General features: G+C 48.8%; 1 protein-coding gene across 2 annotated transcripts in view; it reads left to right on the forward strand.

Moving 5' to 3' along the window:
- N6AMT1 (N-6 adenine-specific DNA methyltransferase 1) overlaps window positions 1–23,744 on the forward strand; it is a 162,267-nt gene that overhangs the window by 92,036 nt on the left and 46,487 nt on the right. For both annotated transcript variants that reach the window (XM_069229125.1, XM_069229124.1), the window contains one exon: window positions 22,680–22,763. In XM_069229125.1, coding sequence (XP_069085226.1) covers window positions 22,680–22,763 — 84 coding nt within the window. The remainder of the gene's footprint in view (window positions 1–22,679; window positions 22,764–23,744) is intronic.

Genomic DNA, 23,744 nt, shown 5'->3' on the forward strand with positions numbered 1-23,744 from the left:
GTCATAGTACTTGATGGCGAGGTGGACCACTCTGGTGCCCCAGTCCCAACACAGCGGCACAGCTCCACACACCTGTTCGTAACAACTACATCACCAGTGTCTGCCGGCTGACACACACCAGCAGCGCAGAGGGCACCTGTGTGACAAACTCACGCAGCGTGTGGTCATGCATAGACTACTGGATGCTCACCCGCGATGCCCTTACCTGGGCCACCTCTGCGACACACGTGGCCCGCGTCCTTTCCAGTCATGCCCCTATCCTGCTGGAACTATCAATGCCAATAGCAGTCCCACGTGCCTTCACAAGGCGTCTGGCTCCCTAGAGCACACTGAGAAGCGGTATTTCGAGACGAGGTTCATGCTGTGATTATAGACTACCAATAATGAAGGCTCTGTCACCTCCCCATTGATGCTTTGGGAAGCCTTTAAAAAGCTTATTTGCAGCATTTGCATTGCAAAACAATCTGGCATCTTCAAGACGATAAGAGGGCAGCTGGCTATGTGAGAACGGGGCCTCCGTTCAATTGAGCTGGAGTTGTACGCCACGAAAAATGCCACCACTATGGTGGCCATCCATGCCAAACTTACGGAATATGATGAACAGGCAGTGCATGAGACTAGATACTTGAGCCAAGAGGTGACTGCACATCGTTATGGGAGGGTGAGCACCCTGGTAAGACGCTTGCAGGCATGCTGCGTAGATCCTGGCCCTCTATGTTATAGAGATCCTAGACAACTGCGAGGAGCAACAAACCACCCCTACCGGTCTCCACCAAACCATGACCTCATTTTAATCCAAGCTCTATAGTGCCAAAACGGTGCCCGGAACAAGGAGCTGACAGCATCTTGGATACAATCCAGCTGGTGGGCTGGACCAGGCCCATTTTCTATAACTGGACTCCCCTTTCATAGCTGAAGAAATTAGGCAGGTCATGCATGGTCTCCGTGGCGTCAAGGCGCCTGGCCTGGTTGGTCTCACCACCGTCTATAAAGAGTATGCTGCCATGCAGGCTCCCCATCTCTTGGCGATGTATGAAGACTCACTGACATCCTGTGCTGCTGTCTGCGTGAAGCAGTCATTGTCACTATACTAAAACCAGACAAGATGGCCTATGGATGCGATTCATCCCGGCCATTATCCATGATAAATGTTGACAACAAAATATTCACAAAACTCTTCGCAAACCGTCTCCTCTTCCTACTGCCTGATATTGTCCGCAGTCGGGTTCATGCCTGGCCGGTCTACCTCACACAATCCCCGCACAGTTTGCCTTCGTGCATTCCAGCCACCCTCGGCTCGCTGCTGCTGTACTGCTTGTTTCCACAAAGGTGTTTGACTCCTTTTGGGTGGCCATAGTTGTGCCGGCTACTCTTGCGCCTTGGCCTCAGTCCGCACTTTAGCTGCATGTTACCAGTTTGGGGTAGAGCCAGAGAATGTGAGGGACTGCCAGGGAGTGACCTGTATGTGGAAGGGATCCTCCATTCTCCCTAAGACATTCTCATTGTGAACCTCCTGAAGTCTTCTATAGAAATAAAGTATAGAGTGGCATAGGCAGCCCGGTGTGACTGAGAGTGTTCTTGCTGCCAACTTCATCCTGAGCGCTCCATCAAAAATGAAGTGTAAACAACTGTTATTCACAAGGTGGAGATCAACCTGGAGGCTGCATCTATCTGTTCCAAGCAAGACCTTTTCCACAGCCTAGAGAGCTTAGAAGCCGTGCTGTAGCAGCAAGATCGCTGCATACATTAGTCCTACATCCGGCTGGACTGCAGCTCCCAGGCACAGGTTATTTCAGGGCTGGGAACTGTGTGCGAACAGGAGACTGAATAAACAAATTAAGACATTTTTAAACAAATATTTCATGAAGTGAAAAGCGAAGTGAACTATGCAGTGCATATGCTTCTTGGGGGTGACTGAATGAAATGCATCTGTGCCTAGCCATCGACATGTCTCGGATTAGATGCCAGTAATTGCAGATGCTGTGGAACTCCATTAGGGGGGGGAGGGTTGGCACCAAAGGGTATAGCACATAATGATCATGAGCAGGATTTTTTTAACCCTGTGTTGCATTCCTTTAATTGTGTCAGATATGATTGTTATGTAAATCTGAATGCAGCACTGCATAAAGCACCTGTGTTGCAGGCACCTAACCATGGTCAGTCCTTCATTGTTCGAACTGACGATTTAGAGAAAGGAGTTTGAACAGTATTGGCTCACCTTGAAGACAATGGCAGAGAGCATTCAGTTTATGGGCCGCAGATTGCTTACTAGGGAACAGAACTGGGCAGCCATTGAAAGAGAATGATTTGTGATAGTGTGGGCCTCAGGTTCCGCCCTTATTTGTTTGATAACAAGTTTGCGGATCAGACCAATCACAAGCCAATGTTATTTTTCCTAGTGTCACACAAATCTAGTGTGTGCTCAGAGGCCGAGGCTTCATATGAAACCTGGTGCTGCACAGATCAATACAAGAATCTCATATTCCACGATCGCAGTCAGAATCAGGTAGTGTGGCTCAACAAATGAGCCACCTGTTCATGTTTCTGCAGGCTTTTTTCAAAAGTTAAACAATGCCAAACAGAAACATACAACTCCTATCTATAAAAATTCAAAAACTGTAGGAAAAGACTACGTTGTGCCACTCATTCAGACCACAGGGCAGCAGTGTGAAATACAACCTGGTCGGGATATTTGAATAAAAGTTCTGAAAATGTTTGTGTACTCCCAGTTTTATAACACCAGCTTAAATCTTAAAATCATCCAAAAATATTTTTGGTTGTTGGTGGTGTGATTCACAGTTAGTCACCAGACTATTTAATCACATAGATTCAAGCAATGGGGTTTCTTCTTACTTTAGTCAAATTGTCAAGATGAAATGCCAAGGGTGTTCTCACCTGGTATCCCCAGTGAAGAACATAAGAATGTCCTTGATGTGCCAACAAATCTTTTTTGGCTCCAAGGCCTTATCTGAAGTGAGGTTTGAAAAACAGTGCGTCTTTCATCCCCGGTGCATGTTACACCAGCGATCTTCAGGTGTACATGATCTGTCACAGAGCCAAAGCTCTGCTGCAGACTCGCTCATCTGCCCATGGCCTTTCCCAATTCAACCACAAACCTTTTTATCTAAAAGAAATGTTTCACTATCTGAGTTGTATTCCTAGATTATACTTCACCGCAGTATGAAGTTTACCAGCGATCATAGGTTCCTTGCAGCCTCTAAGGGGAAATGAGCCTAGCAGAAAAGTTTGCATTTGTCACTTTCATCCTGATTCATGTCATGGGAAAATCTTTGTTTGAAACACGTTTTAATTATGTAATGTTTTATATATTATTCTTCCATGCCCAGCTAGGTTTTGATGCTGTGACTTTGTGCTGCTTCTCTCCCTGCCCACATCTCCTTGCTGTCTTCTTCTGACATGTCTGAGTTACTTCGAGGCCTTTTCATGATTCTTTTGTTAGCTCGTCCTTCTCCGTTGCCCTCCGTGTTATACTGCTACTTCTTCGAACTCCTCTAGCCCTCAACGTGGTTGTGCGTCTACCTGCTTCTCTGTGGTTCTCCATGTTTTCACACTTTTACCTACTCACTTTATTCCTGGCTAACTCTTTTTCCTTGCGGTATTTTCATGTGCATTACCATTTCACCAAAATGATTTAAAAAATAATAATTGACGCTAAGTTGGCCCCAGAGCCTAGAGAAAGATTTCAAGTTTTTATTTTCCTTCGGGGGTTGGTATTTTTCACATATTGTCACAGCACCAAAGAGGTGTCCTTTCCCTCATAGGTTGTTGCCAACTCCATCAAAGCTCCGGTATCTGCTGTTCATCCCACAGCTCCTCAGATTATGAAGTGTCTATAGTAGAGTTTCCAGACTTGGCACCATCTGCTGCATCATTCACAAGTCACAATGGCAGACCAAGCAGGCACAGGGCCACATTTCTTTGGATATTTCCTAAAATGCTAAAACTTAAACCCTCCTCTACTTAATTAAAGCAGAGTTGATGCTGGCAAAAGCTTGGATTCTTAGAGTGTGCTGTTCCCGTGGATTTGGAGACCTGAAAGACAGAATGGAGTTCTCCAAGGTGGCAGTGGAGGCCAAGAGGCTGATTGAGAGATCTGCCGTCTGAGGGCACCAGCAATGCAAAATCGTAAATGGCACTGCCTGCAAAAGAAAGGTAGCAGTCATGGGTAACTGGCAGAAAGGCGGCTGCCCTTGAGATTATATATAAGCGCTTATTTTCTAAACTGCGCCTTTCATCTGGGAACAAGTAAATAGTGAACAGCAGACTTTAGGTCATGGGAGCTTGCATCACTTGGGGCAGATCCTTGCTCTGCAGTTGATGTGGCCTCTGAGAAGAGCTTCTATGCTACCTTCACTACTTCAGCAGGGGGAACTGCTGGAGATTACCAAGAGTGCTGTACAGGATTATGACACCCATTACTCAGGAAGGGCTCTCTGATCCTGTAGTATGTGTTGAAGACTTTCATCTACATAGTTTTTGCAAGTACCTGCTTACTCTGGTGGCTTCTTTGTGGTCAAGAAGTCTGACTAACTGGGGCGGCTAGAGAGTCTGGCAGCAAGATGGCCGCCGCCTAGTGAAGCTCTGCTGATGTTAACCTGCGGGCCCGATCCTACTCCTAACTGCACTGTCGGCCTGCGGCATGTAGAGATGAAGCCGCTTCTGCAGCCATTGAGACCCAAGATGCCTAAGGTGACCAAACATCACTAGCCTTCCCCACGGCCGCGCCAGGCCTTAGGCGTGGGTCGCACCATGGTATCCCGCAAGGGCCCTCTCCCCTGGCTGTCACAGCCTGGGCACACTGAGGGAGCTGCACGGGAGGGTACTTTTTGCTGGCCCGGCCCTGCTGCCCCTCTGATACCACACCGGGACATAAGGCGGGAGATCATTTGTGACACCACCCGGCCACGTGAAGCCCCTGGCAGCCGGGTGCTGCCTGCCTGTGTTGCGGCCTGCGCTGAAGCCTAAAGAGCAGGCCACCTCTGGAGACCATCAAGGCCCCCCTCTCCCATGCTGAGAGACACCAGGTGCACTGAGGGCATGGCGAGATGATCCGCTGTGTGCTTACGCGGCCCCGCTGCATCCCTGTTGCTTTGCAGCCCTGGAGACCCCCTGCGGAAGGAGATGACGCGGCGGGCGGGGGCCTGATAACACCAGAAGCACTCCCAACAGCTTCCCAGACCGACGAGATCATGGTCAACAACCACATCCATTACTGCAGTAAGTGAGGGGTGCCTTGTGCAACATCCCCCCAGATATTATTTGCTGTAAGTGAGGCTGCTATGCAGGGCCTGAGCATCGTGTACCGACCATGTCCCAGGGTCGCACACTGTTGCTTTCTCTGCGGCACTATGGAGGGCCGCTTTACACCTCAAGCGACCTGAAGCGTGGTCTGTAGAGCTGTGGCATCGAAATGCTACATTGCTCTGCTGCTGGCTCTATCTCTGAAGTTTGGCTGGGCCTGCTACCTCCATACCTTGTCTGCTGCTGCTGTGGCCCCTCCTGGCCCTTCTACAAGGGCTATTACACCTGTAATGGACTCGTCACCCTGGGCTCCTCCCCACCCCCACAACACCCTAGGCCTGCTCATGCCCCCCACTGAATTCCCCTGCTGCTGGGGAGAGGTGGGGCCTGGGAAGGGTCTTGAGCATCTCCCAATACCACATACCTCATTGCCCCATGGCCGGACTGTGACTGCAACCCTCGGGCCTGAGCGCATAGGGCATTGTGAGACAGCTAGCTGAGACCCTGGCACACAACAACCTCTTTACCTTCCCCCATTTAACTACGCACCCATTGCCAATATCTGGCACCGGTCTCCTGCCCACCCAACAGACTGGAAAGACATGGGGGGAACAGGACGCACACTTATCAAAATCGACCTTTGAGGGCAAGCGACAAACGAACCACACTGAACCAGACAGATCTGCAGAGGATCCCCGAATGGCCCTATGGAGACTCTCTGCAGGACAACAACTTAAAGGAGATCCTAGTAGACGTTAAAAACAGCCTGCATGCCATAGACACAAAAATTGACCTCCTCACCATTCACATCAACAGCAGGAAAGGGAGAGCAGAAAAGCACAAAGATCTGTTGGACCATCTTGAAACTCAAGTATCAGATGCGGAAGATGCCCAGGCTGCTGCTGGTGAACACCTTTTTTCACATGAATAAAGTCCTCAAACTCATTAAACTCAAAAACTAGGACTTCTAAGTGCGATCCTGGTACAATATTCTCTGCATAACAGGGATCCCTGAGTCCCTGAGCAATTGATAAAATGGAAGACTTTGTAGAGGCAATGCTTCGATCACTGTTCAAGGATGCTCTTTCAACAGTTTTCATTGTAGTGCACGCCCACAAACCACTCGGCCTGCGTCCTCCCCCTGGGACCCTAGCTCGACCCATAGTCGCCAGATTCCTTAATTACAGAGACCACGATTTGGTCCTCCAGCTCACCCGCGAGCACCCCTTTGGCCAATACCAGGGAAGTGTGGTCTCCTTTTACCCCGCTTCTATGCTGGTGGTGCATGCGGCCCTCCAGATGACTCCTCCAGAAAGCGGATATTCCATTTGCACTACTCGACCCTGCCAAGCTGCACATTCTCTATGAGGGGAAGCCTCACTATTTTTCTGATGCCAAGGACTCCTTAAAGTTTTCAGAACATGCTACAACGCAGAAGGCGACTCCTCGGGCGTCTCCACAGCATCACGATGACAGCTGTCTCGGTGACAACGACTAGAGCCTTGTACAGCTACAGGTGTGCTCTGACCCCCAACAACTGTGCACCTACTCCCCTGACAAGCTAAAACTGTAACTGTCCTGTCATGTGCCCCCACTGCTGCTAATGGGAGGCCACTGCTAACACATCTTTACCTTCTAAACTAATACTGACTATTCACTTTGCGAACCTCGCTGACTCCATCCCCGGTGCTGTGGCACCCCTTGCGGCAACACAGTTCTATCTCGGCTGGCTCTTTTGGGATGGGATTTTGGGTGGGGATTGGAATGGGGGCTTTCAACTATGTTTGGCGGTTGAAGTGGGTGGGGGGAGGGTTCTGTTTATTGGTTCAATTGGTTGGTTTACTCTCTCCCTTCCTTCTTCCCGGCATATTCTCAAACTACACTCCTGCCCTTGGCGGCTACGGGCTGTGCCTGGCCCCACTTCCTCCTCCTCTGCCACCCCTTCTCCACAGTGCAATGACCATCACCAGATGTTTGACTTTGAATGACCGATGTAAAGCCAGACCGGTGCACACCTACATCAATAGGCATCATATTGATCTTTGCTTTCTCCAGGAACTCCACTTGACCCTGATCACTGTCCCCTGTTTTCACGCAGGATGGTGTGCTGAAACTCATGTATCCCTATGCTCTAGCTACGCCAGGGGAGTGGCAATACTTCTGCGTAAAGACTTGCCCTGGCAGCAGAGACAAGCCCTATGCTATGCCAATGGGAGAAATGTCCCTTTGCCGGCACACTCCAAATGTCACACAGTCATCCAGGCCTCAATATACAGCCCCATCGCTGACAGCCCAGAATTCTTCTCCGAGGTGTGGTGACTGATTTCTAGCCTAGGCCCAGGAGCCGTCATAGTACTTGATGGCGAGGTGGACCACTCTGGTGCCCCAGGCCCAACACAGCGGCACAGCTCCACACACCTGTTCGTAACAACTACATCACCAGTGTCTGCCGGCTGACACACACCAGCAGCGCAGAGGGCACCTGTGTGACAATCTCACGCAGCGTGTGGTCATGCATAGACTACTGGATGCTCACCCGCGATGCCCTTACCTGGGCCACCTCTGCGACACACGTGGCCCGCGTCCTTTCCAGTCATGCCCCTATCCTGCTGGAACTATCAATGCCAATAGCAGTCCCACGTGCCTTCACAAGGCGTCTGGCTCCCTAGAGCACACTGAGAAGCGGTATTTCGAGACGAGGTTCATGCTGTGATTATAGACTACCAATAATGAAGGCTCTGTCACCTCCCCATTGATGCTTTGGGAAGCCTTTAAAAAGCTTATTTGCAGCATTTGCATTGCAAAACAATCTGGCATCTTCAAGACGATAAGAGGGCAGCTGGCTATGTGAGAACGGGGCCTCCGTTCAATTGAGCTGGAGTTGTACGCCACGAAAAATGCCACCACTATGGTGGCCATCCATGCCAAACTTACGGAATATGATGAACAGGCAGTGCATGAGACTAGATACTTGAGCCAAGAGGTGACTGCACATCGTTATGGGAGGGTGAGCACCCTGGTAAGACGCTTGCAGGCATGCTGCGTAGATCCTGGCCCTCTATGTTATAGAGATCCTAGACAACTGCGAGGAGCAACAAACCACCCCTACCGGTCTCCACCAAACCATGACCTCATTTTAATCCAAGCTCTATAGTGCCAAAACGGTGCCCGGAACAAGGAGCTGACAGCATCTTGGATACAATCCAGCTGGTGGGCTGGACCAGGCCCATTTTCTATAACTGGACTCCCCTTTCATAGCTGAAGAAATTAGGCAGGTCATGCATGGTCTCCGTGGCGTCAAGGCGCCTGGCCTGGTTGGTCTCACCACCGTCTATAAAGAGTATGCTGCCATGCAGGCTCCCCATCTCTTGGCGATGTATGAAGACTCACTGACATCCTGTGCTGCTGTCTGCGTGAAGCAGTCATTGTCACTATACTAAAACCAGACAAGATGGCCTATGGATGCGATTCATCCCGGCCATTATCCATGATAAATGTTGACAACAAAATATTCACAAAACTCTTCGCAAACCGTCTCCTCTTCCTACTGCCTGATATTGTCCGCAGTCGGGTTCATGCCTGGCCGGTCTACCTCACACAATCCCCGCACAGTTTGCCTTCGTGCATTCCAGCCACCCTCGGCTCGCTGCTGCTGTACTGCTTGTTTCCACAAAGGTGTTTGACTCCTTTTGGGTGGCCATAGTTGTGCCGGCTACTCTTGCGCCTTGGCCTCAGTCCGCACTTTAGCCGCATGATTATGCTTGATTATGCTTCCATGACAGGCCGCCTCCTCCTCAACATTTTCTTGGAGCCTTTCCCGATTGCCCTAGGAACTCGCCAAGGGTTCCCGCTGTGTTCAGAATCTATTGGTCGTGGTGATGGGACCACTGGCAGCCCGGCTGCAGCAACCCCGCGCCCGCAGGGGCCTTGGCTTCCGGGCCAGGGGTCTAGTGGTGCCCTTGTATGCTGGTGATGTGATATTGTACACCTGCGACCCCACAAAAAACTGTCTCCCTTGATAGGCGAACTCATTCGCTCTGGAGGATACTCAGGTGTCCATGTCAACTGGGCCAAGTCCACACCGTTTCCCCTCACTGAGTGTAGGCTGTCAATCCCATCGGAGTACCCACTGCGATGCCCCTTGCGCCGGTATGATACCTGGGCATATGGCTCAGTCGAGACTTGAAGGAACTTTGAAGGGCTATCTGTGGCTGTGCCATGGCGTGGCTGGAGGAGAGGATCCTGTCATGAACTCGACTTCGCTTCTCTGTAGGTAGCGATTGTGAACATTATTATATGGCCTAAATTTCTGTATCTCTCTTCAAACAGGCGCCGATCCCACTGACAGCACATTTCCTTCGCCGGCTGCGCTCCAGCTTAGTCGAGGCTGGCAAGCAGCCAAGGATTATGTGGGAGACGCTCACCCAACCATTTCAGCAGGGGGGTTTAAGGCCTTCAGTATTATGCACAGAAGCCCAATATATTCACTTTTGGCTCTACCCCACTTAATTTCAACCTCATACCGCAGTGGAGGCGGACCAGGAAGCGGCTTGCCCTCTGACAACGGCACTATACCAACCAAGCCACCGCGGGCTGAAATCAACATGGTAGAATGCATGCGGCGGTGTGCCCGACTCCTCTGCCTAGACGTTCCCTCCACCCCCATCACACGCACCCCTACTGCCGCTGCTGCAAGATGAAGGCACCAAAGCGAGAGCACATAAGTGCTGTCTCACAACATGTGCGGACCTGTGCCCTGACGACCACTTCTTACCCCCATTTGTGCCTTCAAGCCCCCATCCCACAGCGCTTAATGTCCTCCTCCATCATCAGCTCCGATCTACTCTGAGCTACTTGCAGCACAATACATTCCCTGCTTCCCCCTCCCAAAACGTGACAACTAACCCCTCCTACCTCCGCAGACTAGTCACCCGTCTATATTCAGGGCCACGGGGATTGTGCAGCAGGCGAGGGCCAAATTATGCGGCAGGGTTCAGTAAATTATGAGGCAATAAAAGGGAAATTTTGTAGAAGGATTACTTCATTATTTCGTCATTTCTAAACGTGGTAACACTGTCTGGACATTGAGTGCACTTCATTAGTACCATTTTAATACCCAAATATAGCAATAAGAAACAAAAAAGTGACAAGTTCAGCTTTGCAAAGGGCCTTTCACTGCGCTGTAACAGATGCTGCTGCATTTTTAGTAATTTTGAATCGTTTGAGCTACAAACAAAATGTTTTTTGCTAAAATCTGCAGATTATGCGGCAGATGATAGACTATGTGGTAAATGCGACAAATCTATATACTTATGTGAAAATCGCCGTGGCTGTACAATCCCATAATTCCAGCGGCCTTGCCTATGTTCTGTCATGCAAAAAAAAGCACTGGCACATGCCGCTGCGGCCGTGCTGCCTGGGAACTGGACACAAAACCTCCTCCCCCCAACCCTCTCCAGTCACTGATGCGCAATGGATCTTCTGTTGCAGCCAAACTGCAGCCCTCTCCCCCAACTATAGACTGCAACTTATTCACTTCAAATTCCTTCACAGCCTGAATCGCCACCCTGGACAGCTTCACTGCTTGAGGCTTGTGGCGGATGTGCTCTCCCTGCGCTGCGCAGCTCCACGGGACTCCTTCCTCTATCTCGCCTGGGAGTATCCACGAGAGGCGGACTACTGGTCTGAGGTTTTCTACCTTCCGCTCCCTATCGCCAGCCAAACTCCGCCCCTTAGACCCTTCTGGTCAGCCTTTTAGGATATGTGAAGGCTAGTTTCTATGAGGTCCCTTGCCTCATGGACCAACCCCCCCTACTTCTGGCCAAACGACGCATCCCCATGCACTGGGGGAGAGGGCCTGTTGCCAAGACTGAGGCTCTGTTACACAACGCAGCTTACTGCCAAGAACAGCTCTCCACCTATTGGGAGCCTATGAAGCCACGATCACACCCACAAGATATCTAGGAGCCGCTGCTGAAATACCTACGACAGGGACACACACACCCCAGCTGGACTCTGAGGGGATTCCCTGGGCGGCAACGCTCCCCCTCAGGCAGTGAAGAGGCCACATCCAACATGGGCCCAGCCCCTGCTCATCGGTTCTCTTGACACCTCATGCACTGGGGTGTCTGGAGGAGTTACGCACCCACATACCATACATCTCCTTGCCGGACCACAGACGAGCCAGTATGTTCTGAACTGCTATGTTGGCACTGCTGTAAATGTATCTCTCTGCTGGTGGGTTGATGCAATGATCCTTCATGTATTCAAGTGCTCCCCCACCATGCCCCCCCTCTGCTCCCCCACAAGGTTGTTGTCCTGTTGTTAGCTTAACAAAAATGCCAATAAATAATTCAAAAATAAAATAAGTCTGACTGACTAGTGCCAGTGCCCTCCTCACACGTCAAGTCATCACAACAGACTAAGCTTTACTTCTTTGAGAATTCTGAAGAGACACATACCTTGCAGCTTCAGAAGGATTGAGAGATTGAGAGGAAGAACATGGTATGACAGCGGATAGGTCCTTATCTTGTGAAGCTATGGCTAGTTCTGGCAACAATATCAATGATATCAGGAAAGAAATGCAGAGCCTAGGCTCAGTAGCAATCATACATTTGTTGTCTGGGTCTGTCACGAAGGCACTGCCTCTGTTGTAACAGAGACAATGAAGCATTTGTTAAAAGCCTGTAGAACACAGTCTCGGTTACTGTTCCAGGGCAGCCAGGTAGCTCTTTATCAAGATTTGGTAGCATTCACATTGTTGAGAAAGAGCCTGAAGTATCCTGTGGCAGAGGCATTCCAATTCAAGCAAATCTAATATTGCGGGTAGTATCTGGAAAGTCTGCAGTTTTTCTGGAAAGATAATGAATCAACTGCATAATCAGTTGAAGACGCTACAAGGCCATTGAAAAGTCACTACAAGAAATAGGAAGCACATGAGCTGAACTTTAAAAAATGACAGATGGAGTACAAACATAACCAACTGCTTGTGCATGCGCACAACGGAATAGGGACACACAGGCCAAATGAATTTCTTTTGCTACGTAAGCTATGGAGGACCTGGGGCAGGAATGCTGATGATGGAGAACGTGAATTTAAGTATTGCTCATTGACCATACGTACATAAGAGCTTGTGAAGGCTAAGTTGTCTCAGAGCCAAACTTCAACCCTCGTTACGCTTTTCTTATTACCTACTTATTTCCCTTCTTTGCTCCTGTCCTGTCAAATGGTACACTTGGAAGAGACATGGTTGATACTGTTTAAGTGGCCAACTTAGGTCTATGTAAACGGTGGGGTGATTGGTTTGACAAAGCCCCGATCAAAGTGCAAATGGATTGTTCAGTATGGGACATTTGGAGGTAGAGGAGAAAAAGGGCTCATCCATTCGGACACCTTGATATGAACGATGGATCTAGTAGTGATCTTTGGAGTTTGTCAATCGCTTTTCAAGCTCATCTCCCCAAACGTAAGAGAACTCAAACTGCCAAATAAATTGCAAGGCGCATGTTATTATCTGGGACACCAAGCTGCAGACATAGGCTTCCTGCAGGCCTATCGCATAAGAATGGTATAGATTATACCTTGTTTGCCATTTTGGGTCAGACTCTTCTAAATCAAGAGAAACAGCTATCTCTTCCATACAGGGTGCTTGCTTGCTATATAGTCTCTTCCCCAAAAGGATCTAGGTGTTAATTTTGAATGTAGCTCAGGATAGGGACCTTCTAGACGTTGTGCTTTCTTTGCCCCATCTCTAAGATGCTAAGGTCAATAGGGGTGCTTCAGTGTGGTGTGGAGGCAGCTATCAGCAAGTGTAGACCTCCTGGATGTATGACCAGAGCTGCAAACAAACAGTTGGAAATAATGCTCAGTGATTTAGGTGTTATAGATATTCTGCGGCATTTCCATTCCACTAACAGGGAATATCCCCACTTTTTGTCTTTGCATTGTACCTACATTCACATAGATTAAATTTTTGTCTGCAGCACCATGATGTGGGTGCAGCAAACAGAGATTGGGAACATGGAACTAGAAAACCATGCTCAAGTAACCTTGCTTTGGAGGAACACATATCTAAACAAGGTGCTTTATAGATGTCAGATCAAGGATCACTTTTTGAGAGACCCTGTCCGGATGCAGGAGGCAAGGGAATAAATACTGAACTTTTTGAACAGGCATAAAGATAGCCCCATCTCTCCGGCTACTAATGGGAGATGCTTAAGGCAACTGGGTGAGGTACCTTGATGATCTTAGACACAAATACAAATAGAGAAAGAAGATTGGAGACCAACAAACTACAAAACTGGTTGCAGAAACAAGAAAACGCTAATAAGGAATGTACAATGGTGACACACATCAGGAAAATGGATAGACTGGTGGACAGCTGGCTCGTTTACAAGCTAAAAAAGCGGAATTACATCTCCTGAGACTGGCAAACAATTTATAGTTGGCCAATAAGGACAACAGGCTACTAGTTTCTTACTGTAAAAAATAGAGCAGATCATACATGTAGGAAGCTGGCTCTGTATATACTATACCAAAATGAGTATACCGTGCATAGAGTCTAGGCGTTCCCCAGAGGCTTAACAGAGGCTAAAGTAGATAATACTAATGCTCTCTTTTGTGGTAGTGTGGTTGAGCAGTTAGGCTTATCAGAAGGTAGTGCAAAGCATTTGTTGTACACACAGTCAAGAAATGAGGCACACACAATGACTAACTTCAGGCCAATAGATTTTATATAGCAAAAATATATTTTGTTCCTTTATTACTAGAACCAGAAGATCTTTGTTGCAGGTAAGTACAGTTGTAAATAGGTATCAACCATATGTGTCAAATGTACTTTGTTTGGTTTTTGCAGATAAAGCAGATTACAAGTAAGTAACACATTTCACAGTTTTTCATAGAAGTCAGTAGAGTCCGGGGGGGGAGTGTTAGCACAGTCAACAGGTAAGTACACAACTTATGATTCCAGTCTTCAGGGAATAGGGTGTCCACGGGTCAAAGTTTGGGCTGACTTTAGCAACACAAAAGGATGATGGACGGAATGCTGAACAATGCAAACTCTCACCCCCAGTCACAGATCTGGGTTTAATCCATTGTTCTTTTGCTCACCATGCCACCCCAGTTTGGACCCAGCCACATGCAAATTAGTCTTGACCCTGTTCCTCATGGGAACAGTCCAGCCCGAAGTGCCAGGCCAGGTCCTCCCTGGACCTGAAACAAGCATCCTGGGACTGGTTTCAGGGTATCACCTTTCATCAGCCAGGCTAGCTTGAATCCAGTGGCACAGTGAGCACAGCACCCACGTCCTGGCATATCCTTCCCACTTAGGGCAACTTTAGCAACACAAAAGGATGATGGACGGAATGCTGAACAATGCAAACACTCACCCCCAGTCACATATCTGGGTTTAATCCATCGTTCTTTTGCTCACCCTGCCAGCCCAGTTTGGACTCAGACATATGCAAATCAGTCTTGACTCTGTTCCTCATGGGAACAGTCCAGCCCTAACTGCCAGGCCAGGTCCTCCCTGGAGCGGAAACAAGCATCCTGGGACCGGATCTGGAAATTTTAGGATGACCTCAAAGGTGCACCATCAGCAGCACAGGGCCGGCTAGGTGCAGAGGTCAAAGTTGGCGTCGGGTTTTCAATGGAATCCTATGAGGACTGGTGGTGCTTGATAGAAAGCAGATTGCAGGTAAGTACCTGCAGTTTCAGGACACAGGCCTAGGGGGTTTAGGTCAGCATTGGGAGAAGGGGAGAGGGCACACCAAACACACACCCTTAGTGGCACAAGGGCAGCCAGGTGCAGGGTGCAAACACAGAGCTGGGAGCCCAATGCTTTCCAATGGGGGGACTATGGAGGTCACAAAAGATGCTGCAGGCTGGGTCCAGGGGGCGGTTCCGGGAAACCAAAGGCTGGACAAGCAGGAGATGCGCCCGCTGGACGTTGCTGGACCGTCATCAGATTCTCGAAGGCCAGGGGACTGCGGGTGCAGGGGTCTCCTTGGGCATTGGGAATCTTCAGCAGATCTGGTTGCAGTCAGGGGGGTTCTCTGTATTCATCCTGCAGGCATCATTGTGTTGGCCAGGAGGGGTCAACCCACATAGACTTGAGGTCGGAATCGCCTGTGGACCTTCTCTGGACCAGTGGGCCACCTGGACTTGGGCCGTGGGTGTCAGGTGCAGAATGGGCAGGGGTCGCGGACCTAGGGCGGTTCTGGAGTCCTTTTAGAGGGTTTCTTCTGGACATGGCTGCTGTCCTCAGGAGCTCTTGGTCCCCTGCTGGGCATGCAGTCCTCTGGGGGTTTGGAGAGGTCTCTGGTCGTGTATGATGCGTCACCTTTTTGGAGCAGGAGTCTTGAAGCTGCAGACAGGCCAGTAGGGCTGGGTGAGGCAGTTGTTGTCAGGAGTCTTCACTGCTGGGGGTCGCTTTGCAATCCTTCTTTCTTCTTTCTTTAGATCGCCAGGAATCTGGTGAGTAAGGTTCAGGGGTGCCCCTAAATACTAGATTTAGGGGTGTTACAGGGATCAGAGGGTATTAGCCAATGCCTACTGTCCCTGAGGGTGGGTACACCCTTCCCCTGCCCTCTCCCTTTGGGGAGGGGAGCACATTCGTATCCCTATTGGTCCCTCTCCTCCAAACCAGGATGGAGGATTCTGCAAAGATGGGGTCACTTCAGCTCTGGACACCTATGGGATTGTCCTAGCTGCAGTGGTCATTCCTCCTTCTTTTACCTAATTTTCCCACTGGACCTGCTGTCAAAAGTGGGACCTGGTCCTACGGGCGAGCATTTCCACTAGCTCGTGTGCCCTGGGGAATTGTAACAGGAGGCCTGAGCATTTGAGGCTCACTGCCAAGTGTTACAGTTCCTGCAGGGGGGAGGTGTGAAGCACCTCCACCCAGAGCAGGCATTGAGTCTGACCCCAGAGAGCACAAAGGCTCTCACCCGATGTGGTCAGAAACATGTCTGTTAGTGGCGGGCCGGCACAGACTGGTCAGCCCTGCACTAAAGGGTTTGGTAAAATTCTTAGGCCCAGTCCGCTGCTTTCAGAATATCCTCCAAGCAAGCTCCAAGAGCAAAGGCCTTTGAGTACATCACTCCTTGAGTAGAGTGTGTCCTGAAAGGTTTGGTATCAAGACCCGCTTCTTGCATTATCCACCGCAGCCATCTTGCGATGGTCGTGATGAGACCTCCTTGAAAGTTTTACTTAGAGTGATCAACAGTTCCTTCTCCCCGTGAGGATGAAGTTCTTCTATCATGGTCGCATAGGCTTTTATGCATTGTACCACGCACAACTTGGGTGAGTCAGGAACGGCTGGAAATGAAATAAGGTGTTGTTTACTTCGCCGAGTGACATCAAATGTGACAACTTCTGGTATAAAGGTTCTTCCTGTGATGTCTATGGCTCTGACATCCGATATCTTTCTGCAGGAGATGAAGCACAAAAGAATGGCCAGCTTGGCCGACAACTGCTTGTGGGAGAGGTGCCTGTTACTTGGCCACGAGGAAAGAAGTTTTAAGACCTTATTGACCTCCCAAAGGAGGTCAGAGGTGGAAGAGACAATTTAATGCTCTGCAGCAATTTCTTAACCAGGGGATGTTCCCATTTTGCCCGACCCGCATTCACAGCGTGGCCCGCAGAGATTGCCGATATAAATGTATTGACTGGTCTACAAGCCAGTCCATCCGAAACTAAGGAGGCAAGGAAATTCAGGATGTGTACAACATCCGTGTAAGAAGCTGGGTTCTGGACGGACGGGGACAGACAGACAGATACACACACTTTATTTTGCCTGCTTTTTTGATGCAACTTTGACTGAAGTGCACTGGGTTCCTGCTAACCAGGTTGCCAGTGTTCTTCCCCAAAACAAGACACCTGGTCACTTGATCCCAAAGTGGTCAGGCCCCTTTAGCACCTCTGTAAGTTCCTAGTAAATGGTACCTCTGCTACCTAATGCCTAGGTACTAAAGAGGGTCCTTAAGAGTTACAGTATAACTTGTGCCACTCTAAGGAACCCAGCACGAACTTCATGCAGACTGCCATTGCATGCTGTGTGACATGCTACTCCAACGTGACATGACACACATCCTGTGTGCCATGTCCCCTAAACACTGCATGTAATATTTGTAAGTTACCCTTCCAGCAGGCCTTCCAGCAGGCCTTCCAGCTTAAGGCAGGGTGTATTATATTACATGTGAGAACATATCTGCAAGAGCAGATATGGTCGTGCTATGTCTGTCGATTCTTAATCATAGTAAATGAACAGGGAAGCCATTTTATATGTGCTGGACACTTCCCCAGCTACATGATGGCTTCAAAGAGAATAGAAATATTTGATATGAAATACCTCCTATTAATAAACCCTCACTGATTCCATTGATGGAGTTATTAATACATGCACCCAGAAGGGTGCCTTAGAGGTGTCCTCTGAAAACCTACCAACTGCTGGTGGGCTCACTGGCTAGTTCTAGCCAGCCTGCCACCAACTAATGTTAATACACCCCTCCCAACAGAATAACCTGCCAATCTGCATTCCAAGTCAGGAGGCTTCAAAGAAGCTCTCTGCAGTTGGTATTCAGATCTGGCCTTCCTCAGAGAAAGATGCTGACCACCTCTAGGGTGACCAGCACAAAATTAACACAGCATTAGATGTTCCACCATCTTGTGTGTGTTGTAATTAGGAATTCTGGGACAGGGTGATGCCCACTACCCAAAGGAAGTGGTCATCTAGGGGAGTAGTGAGCCCAAGGGTAAGTAGCCCATTAGGTACTACCCTTCACTCCCCTTAACATCCCATAAATTGAGAATTTAGGGGACTCCCTGATACCAGGACTTCAGATCTTTGCTGGTCACAAAGGAGTGGACAAGAAGCCTACTGAGCGAGAACCGAGGAGTACGACGGATTTGGTGCCAACCCTGCCAGTCTACCTGCTGCACCCGAATCGTGTGGCGTAACTGGCCTTTACGGCTGCTGTAGCCGCCAAGAAACCGGGAGAGCTGCCAGTGCTTCTCAAATCACCAAGAAGAATTCCTTTGGAGCAGAGGAGCCACTTCCCTGCATCTGCAGGCAACCTAAGAAGATTTGCGAGGACCCGGGACCGCAAAACTCGATGCCAGACATCACCACTTCAACCAAGCCACCTAGCTCAGGCTGGAGTGGGCCAATGGCGTCAACATGGTTCCCAGGCCCTCCAGAGACAAAGTTTATTTTGAGTTCACCCACTGGGGGCTTCCCAACAGCGCTTCCAGCCTCTGCCTGTAGGCCCCCCCTCAACCACGACTGCCTCTAGTGACGGAGACCCGACGGTCCACTGCATTTGTGCACCCGGATGCCCCGGACCGAGGAGAAAAGGACCACTGGTGTCCCAACATCCCCCAGGCTCGTGAGACCCAATCCCACTTGTTGATTCGGCCAGACTGATCCCCACAGTCAACGCCTGCAGCCTGTTTATGTGGGCCCCCTCTACCGCGACCACCACCGGTGATGGAAACCTGATGGTCCAAACCCCATCATGCACACGGCCGCCCTGGTGCAAGGAGATCAGGACCAGAGCATCGCAAGAAATGAACATCCCCTTGGTGGTTCACCTGGACTGGACTTTCAGTCCACCCCTGCAACATCTTAATGACCGTACTGATCTCATTTTACTTTGACGGGGTACCTGGCACTGAACTGCACCTCTGCACCCGGCCACCTCAGTGCCGCCTGAGGTGACCTGTTGGTGTGGCCTAGGAACCTGCCCTGTACTCACCTTAAGTCCAAAAGATTGGTCCTGTAAGTTACTGTGAAATACTTTTGCCATGTATGTTTTCTCTCCCACATAAAAAAACACTGCAGCTACAGAAAAATGCACTGTCAGCTTTTGAAAACTCAAAAAATTCCCATCTCGAGAAGTACTCACCTGATTCCGGTGATCTTGGTATCTAAATTTATATAAAAGTATGTGTTATTTTTATAAATTTGTTTTGTATTTTTTATTTAGTGTGTTCCTCACTTACTGCCTATGTGTGTACCTTACATGCTTAGCACTACTCCCTGATATGCCTAACTGCTTGCCCACACTGCCACAAAAGAGGGCATTTGGGGTGTCATTTGTACCTCCGTAATTCCTTTGGGGATTTCCTGGACTCTTTCTACAGTGTACCACTTTTTGGTTCACTATATAAAAAACCAGCTTCCTACAGTCCGGGATCCAAAATCCGTTGCAGACATTAACCCATCCATCGAGACCAGGCCAATCAATATCTTTTAACTGTACCATTCGCCTATGCTTGTGAGAGGAGGTCTGCTACATCTCTCAAAAGGCCAAGGACTTGCCATCGAGACCTGTAATCTTCCAGGCCATAAGCCGGAGGTTGCCATTCCTCACTAGGTAATAGTGATTCCCAGAGGGATTCCTCAGGAGATGAAGACTGTTGTACAGACAGATCTGAGAAGCCCAGGAAAGTTCCATCAGAAATGGAAACTATGCTTGCGACTTCCACACAAGGGTGTTCACTACCATATCCTCCCTCTGCCTGCGCACCTGAGCTGTCAGCCGCATGATCATGGCGAAGGGGAGTAAGGCATAACTCTGTTCCATCATCCAATCCTGGAGCAAGGCATTGATCCTACTGCTCCTGGATCCAGTCTCCAACTGAAGTACCGGGGAAGCTAATGGTCAAGTCTGGATGCAAATAAGTAAATTGTGAATGGGCCCCAAAGGGAAGAAAGGGCTTTAAACATTGACGGAAGTAGTCACCACAGGCTCGAATCTTGAAGATGTTGAGACTGCCAGTCCACAACTTGACTGGCTGACCACTGGAGATGTTCGGCCGTCACCAAAACATGGTGTTCCAGGCAGTACTCTCAAAAGTTCTTAGCTAGATCTGAGAGGGCTCTGGACCACATATCCCCCAGATGGTTGATATAACTGAGCGCCGCCACATCTTCAGAAGGCCACACGACTGTACTCGGTCTCTGGTCCAACATTTGACTGCAAAGGAACCCTGCATCAGCATTTGGCATGTAGGGACTGTTCTGCGGCGGAGCATCCTCGCCGGTGGTGAACTCTGTCCACTGGCTGAATCGCTAGATCTGGTTTTAAACTGAAAATGGCACAACCACTCCACGCCTCCATGTGGGAGAGCAACCACTCAAGCTCATCTTTGGCCTCTTCGGCAGGGTAATGTACTGGGAGTAGGTGAGACTGTGGCAAAAATTAGATGCTTTCATTCGTCAGAGGGCCCGAAAGTGAAGGGACTTCACGAATATGTCCCAAATTGAGGATGACATTAGGCCTACCACCCTGGCAATCTGGTGGAGGGAGGTCTGTGGTTTCGCCAGCATTTTTCTCACCTCATGTTGTATTTTGGCCACCTTCCTGGACAGAAGGCTCAGCGTTGTCTCCACCAAACTGATCACGAACCCCAGGAATGTGATGGAGCGAGAACTGGAGAAACTTGACTTCTCTCGGTTGATAACAAATCCCAGAGGCTGAAGTAGATTCACCCCCATCACTAGATGGCGTGAAAAAGCATGCAGACATTGTTTCATGAGAAGCATATTGTCCAGATACACTATCATGCGTACTCTGGACTCCCTCAAGCGTTCTATCACTGGCTTGAGAACTTTGGTGAAACACCAAGGAGCCGAAGACAGGCCGAAAGGTAAAGAGGTGAATTTGAAAGTTTGTCTTTGCCATTGGAGGTGGGTTTCCAGGACCGATGGTGGTGGGAATCTCCATCTGAGCCTACTTGAGAACCCTCTGAGGCCGGGGAGGGGAGTTTCGCGCATTTATGTTCGGATTCAAGGAGCCTTTTGGGGCTGGCTAGTTTGGGAGAGTAGGAGGGTTAAAGCCTAAGAAAGCCTTTTCTTAACCTGTCAAAAGCATTTAGGTCCACCCCTGTGAATTGCGGGCACTTGTGCGGATTCTCAGAGGGGGAGGCAGAGTTCAACCCTGGAGGTTATGGGGCCGAAGACCCAGCCAGGTCTTCACCTCTGTGCGAGGGGTTGTAGGAACCACTTTGCCATTTCCATGAGTCTCTTCTCCAGAGGGGCCAATGCTTCCGAGACTTGTGTATTATGGAGGTGTCCACCGCATCACAGAACTCATCTGTGACGGGGAAGTATGAGACTTCTTCATCCTCCTCATAATAGTCTCCGTAATCTTCCATGAGGCCGATGAAGCAAGTATACTGGGCTGTGGAAAGATATGTCTATATATATTGGACGGTGGCCACCCACCAGATAAGAGGGAATTAGGCACTGTAGAGGGTAGGCCCCAGCACTATGATATAGCCGGCTACAGATTTTGTAAGGTCTACACTGAAGGAGAGGGGTAGCGGAGCAAGTCATAGGGGGTTATTACAACTTTGGAGGAGGTGTTAATCCGTCCCAAATGAGACGGATATACCACCAGCCGTATTACGAGTTCCATAGGATATAATGGACTCGTAATACGGCTGGTGGTATATCCGTCACTTTACCGTCACTTTTGGGACGGATTAACACCTCCTCCAAAGTTGTAATAACCCCCATAGGCCTAAACGACATGGAATGGCAGGCTACAGGCTTTGGAGGGCCTAAAATACTATATGGTGGTTAGAGAAAGCCGTGGGCTACAGGCCCTGGGAGGCCCTTGGAGGCCCTCAATCAGGTAAATGAAGAATAAGCCTTGGCAGACAATTTGCCCTTATTCTCAAATGGGCTCTTCTTGGGGGAAAATGGCAGCCTGGGCCGTGTCTGTCATTATGTAGGAGCCACTGCTCCTAGAATGATCTTACCCCGCAGGGTGCTCTGACTCCAGGCTGACGGGGGCCACCAAGTTCATTGCTACTGTGGACAAAGATGCTCAGCAAAGTAGGTTATAACTCCTGTGTGCTCCACGGTTGAACGAGAATGAGCATCTTGAACTCAATGCACACCCCGAGCGATCACGGACCGCCGCTCGTTCTGACCCCAAGCCCTCAGATGAGGAAATTAACTTAGTGAGTGGGCGCGATGGAGCAGCGAGGTTATTCCAGCGGCCACTTATGTACACGAGGCCTAAGCGCCTTCCTACAAGAGAAAATCAAGCCAAAAACCACAAAAACATGAATTGGGACTGGAGCCCCAGCACTTAACTGACAGGGCCTGCGAGCAGAAAAGAAAGATGGCAATAGAAGAGAGAAAGCACCTTTTCCAGAGACTCACAGAGCCTGATTAATTGTGGACTTGTTTATTTGCAACTTCATTTTTCCTGGGGTTAGGGGAAATTAGGTTTCTGTTGACATGTTAATGTGCCTGCTGTACTAATAAACAAGTAAGTAAAGCTTAATCCTTGTTTCCGGGTCCTGCCATAGAACTCCATTTATTCCTCTGACGCTAATAATTTGCTGCTTCTTTGTTCAGTATTAAAAGTGTAAGAACATTGGCTCTTCTCTTTTGCTCCTAGGTCAAAGGGTTATTGCCACGGTTACATGGAATTGTTGACCTGTTGATTTTTAATCCACCTTATGTGACGACTCCCCCTGAAGAGGTAAGGCTGTGAGATATTGATTTCAGGGACATGCAGGTGCAAGGTATGTGCTGCGTATATATTTAGGCTGTGGAGAATTATTTTGAGGTATGATAAGGACCTTTTAGAGAATCTCACATTGATTGTAACTCAGTCAAAACCAGGGGCCATTCATCATTGTACTTTGCAGATCATTTCACAGTAAGAATCTGGCAAATGTAGGCAGATGGAATACAGGGAGTTGTGCACCTGCTTGGTCACCGTACAACATGCACATATTTTCTGTGTCTTAATAGTTTGTGCATATTTACATATATCTCTAATTCAACAGAGTGACTACATTTATTAGCTCAATATTCTGTAAATGTTTCACATGTATATATAGCTATAATAAATAATAACACATTGGTTCTAGATGCATTTTTTAAAATCTGAGTGTTGAAAAAAGCAACAGAGCACCGGTTACTAGAATTGTAGAACTGAATTGCACGACTGTAATAACATGACATTCAATTCCAGAAAGAATTCTGAAATGTTCTTTCTATACTGCATGTCCCCATTTAGAATTTTTAAAGAAGCTGGGTTGGTACTGGGGAGTGAGGCTCCCACTGCCATACCAGTTTAGCATCTTCTTAGGTAAATATAGTTTCATTGACAAACTCTGGGCCTCGCCCTGATACCATGGCACAAAGGAATATGCTTTTCCCCAGATAAATGCGTATAATGATTCAAGCAGTGCCAAACATCAGTCAAGGGACCCACTATTCATATGTCAAATAAGCAAAAATTAAAAAAAAATTATGATTAAAACATGACCAAAACATGTAAATAGGACTTGAAATATAATTTTTTTTTTAAAGTTACAAATCCACACAAACATGATTTAGATATAAAAGTCAATAGGATTTTCCATGGATTAACCAAAAGCAACTTTTACCCAGAAGCAAAATACATCTACCAGGAATCCCAGCTCCTTGTGCCCGTACACAGCCCAGCAGAGCA

Source organism: Pleurodeles waltl, chromosome 4_1 (genome assembly GCF_031143425.1).
Source record: "Pleurodeles waltl isolate 20211129_DDA chromosome 4_1, aPleWal1.hap1.20221129, whole genome shotgun sequence".
In the NCBI taxonomy this organism is placed as follows: Eukaryota; Metazoa; Chordata; class Amphibia; order Caudata; family Salamandridae; genus Pleurodeles; species Pleurodeles waltl.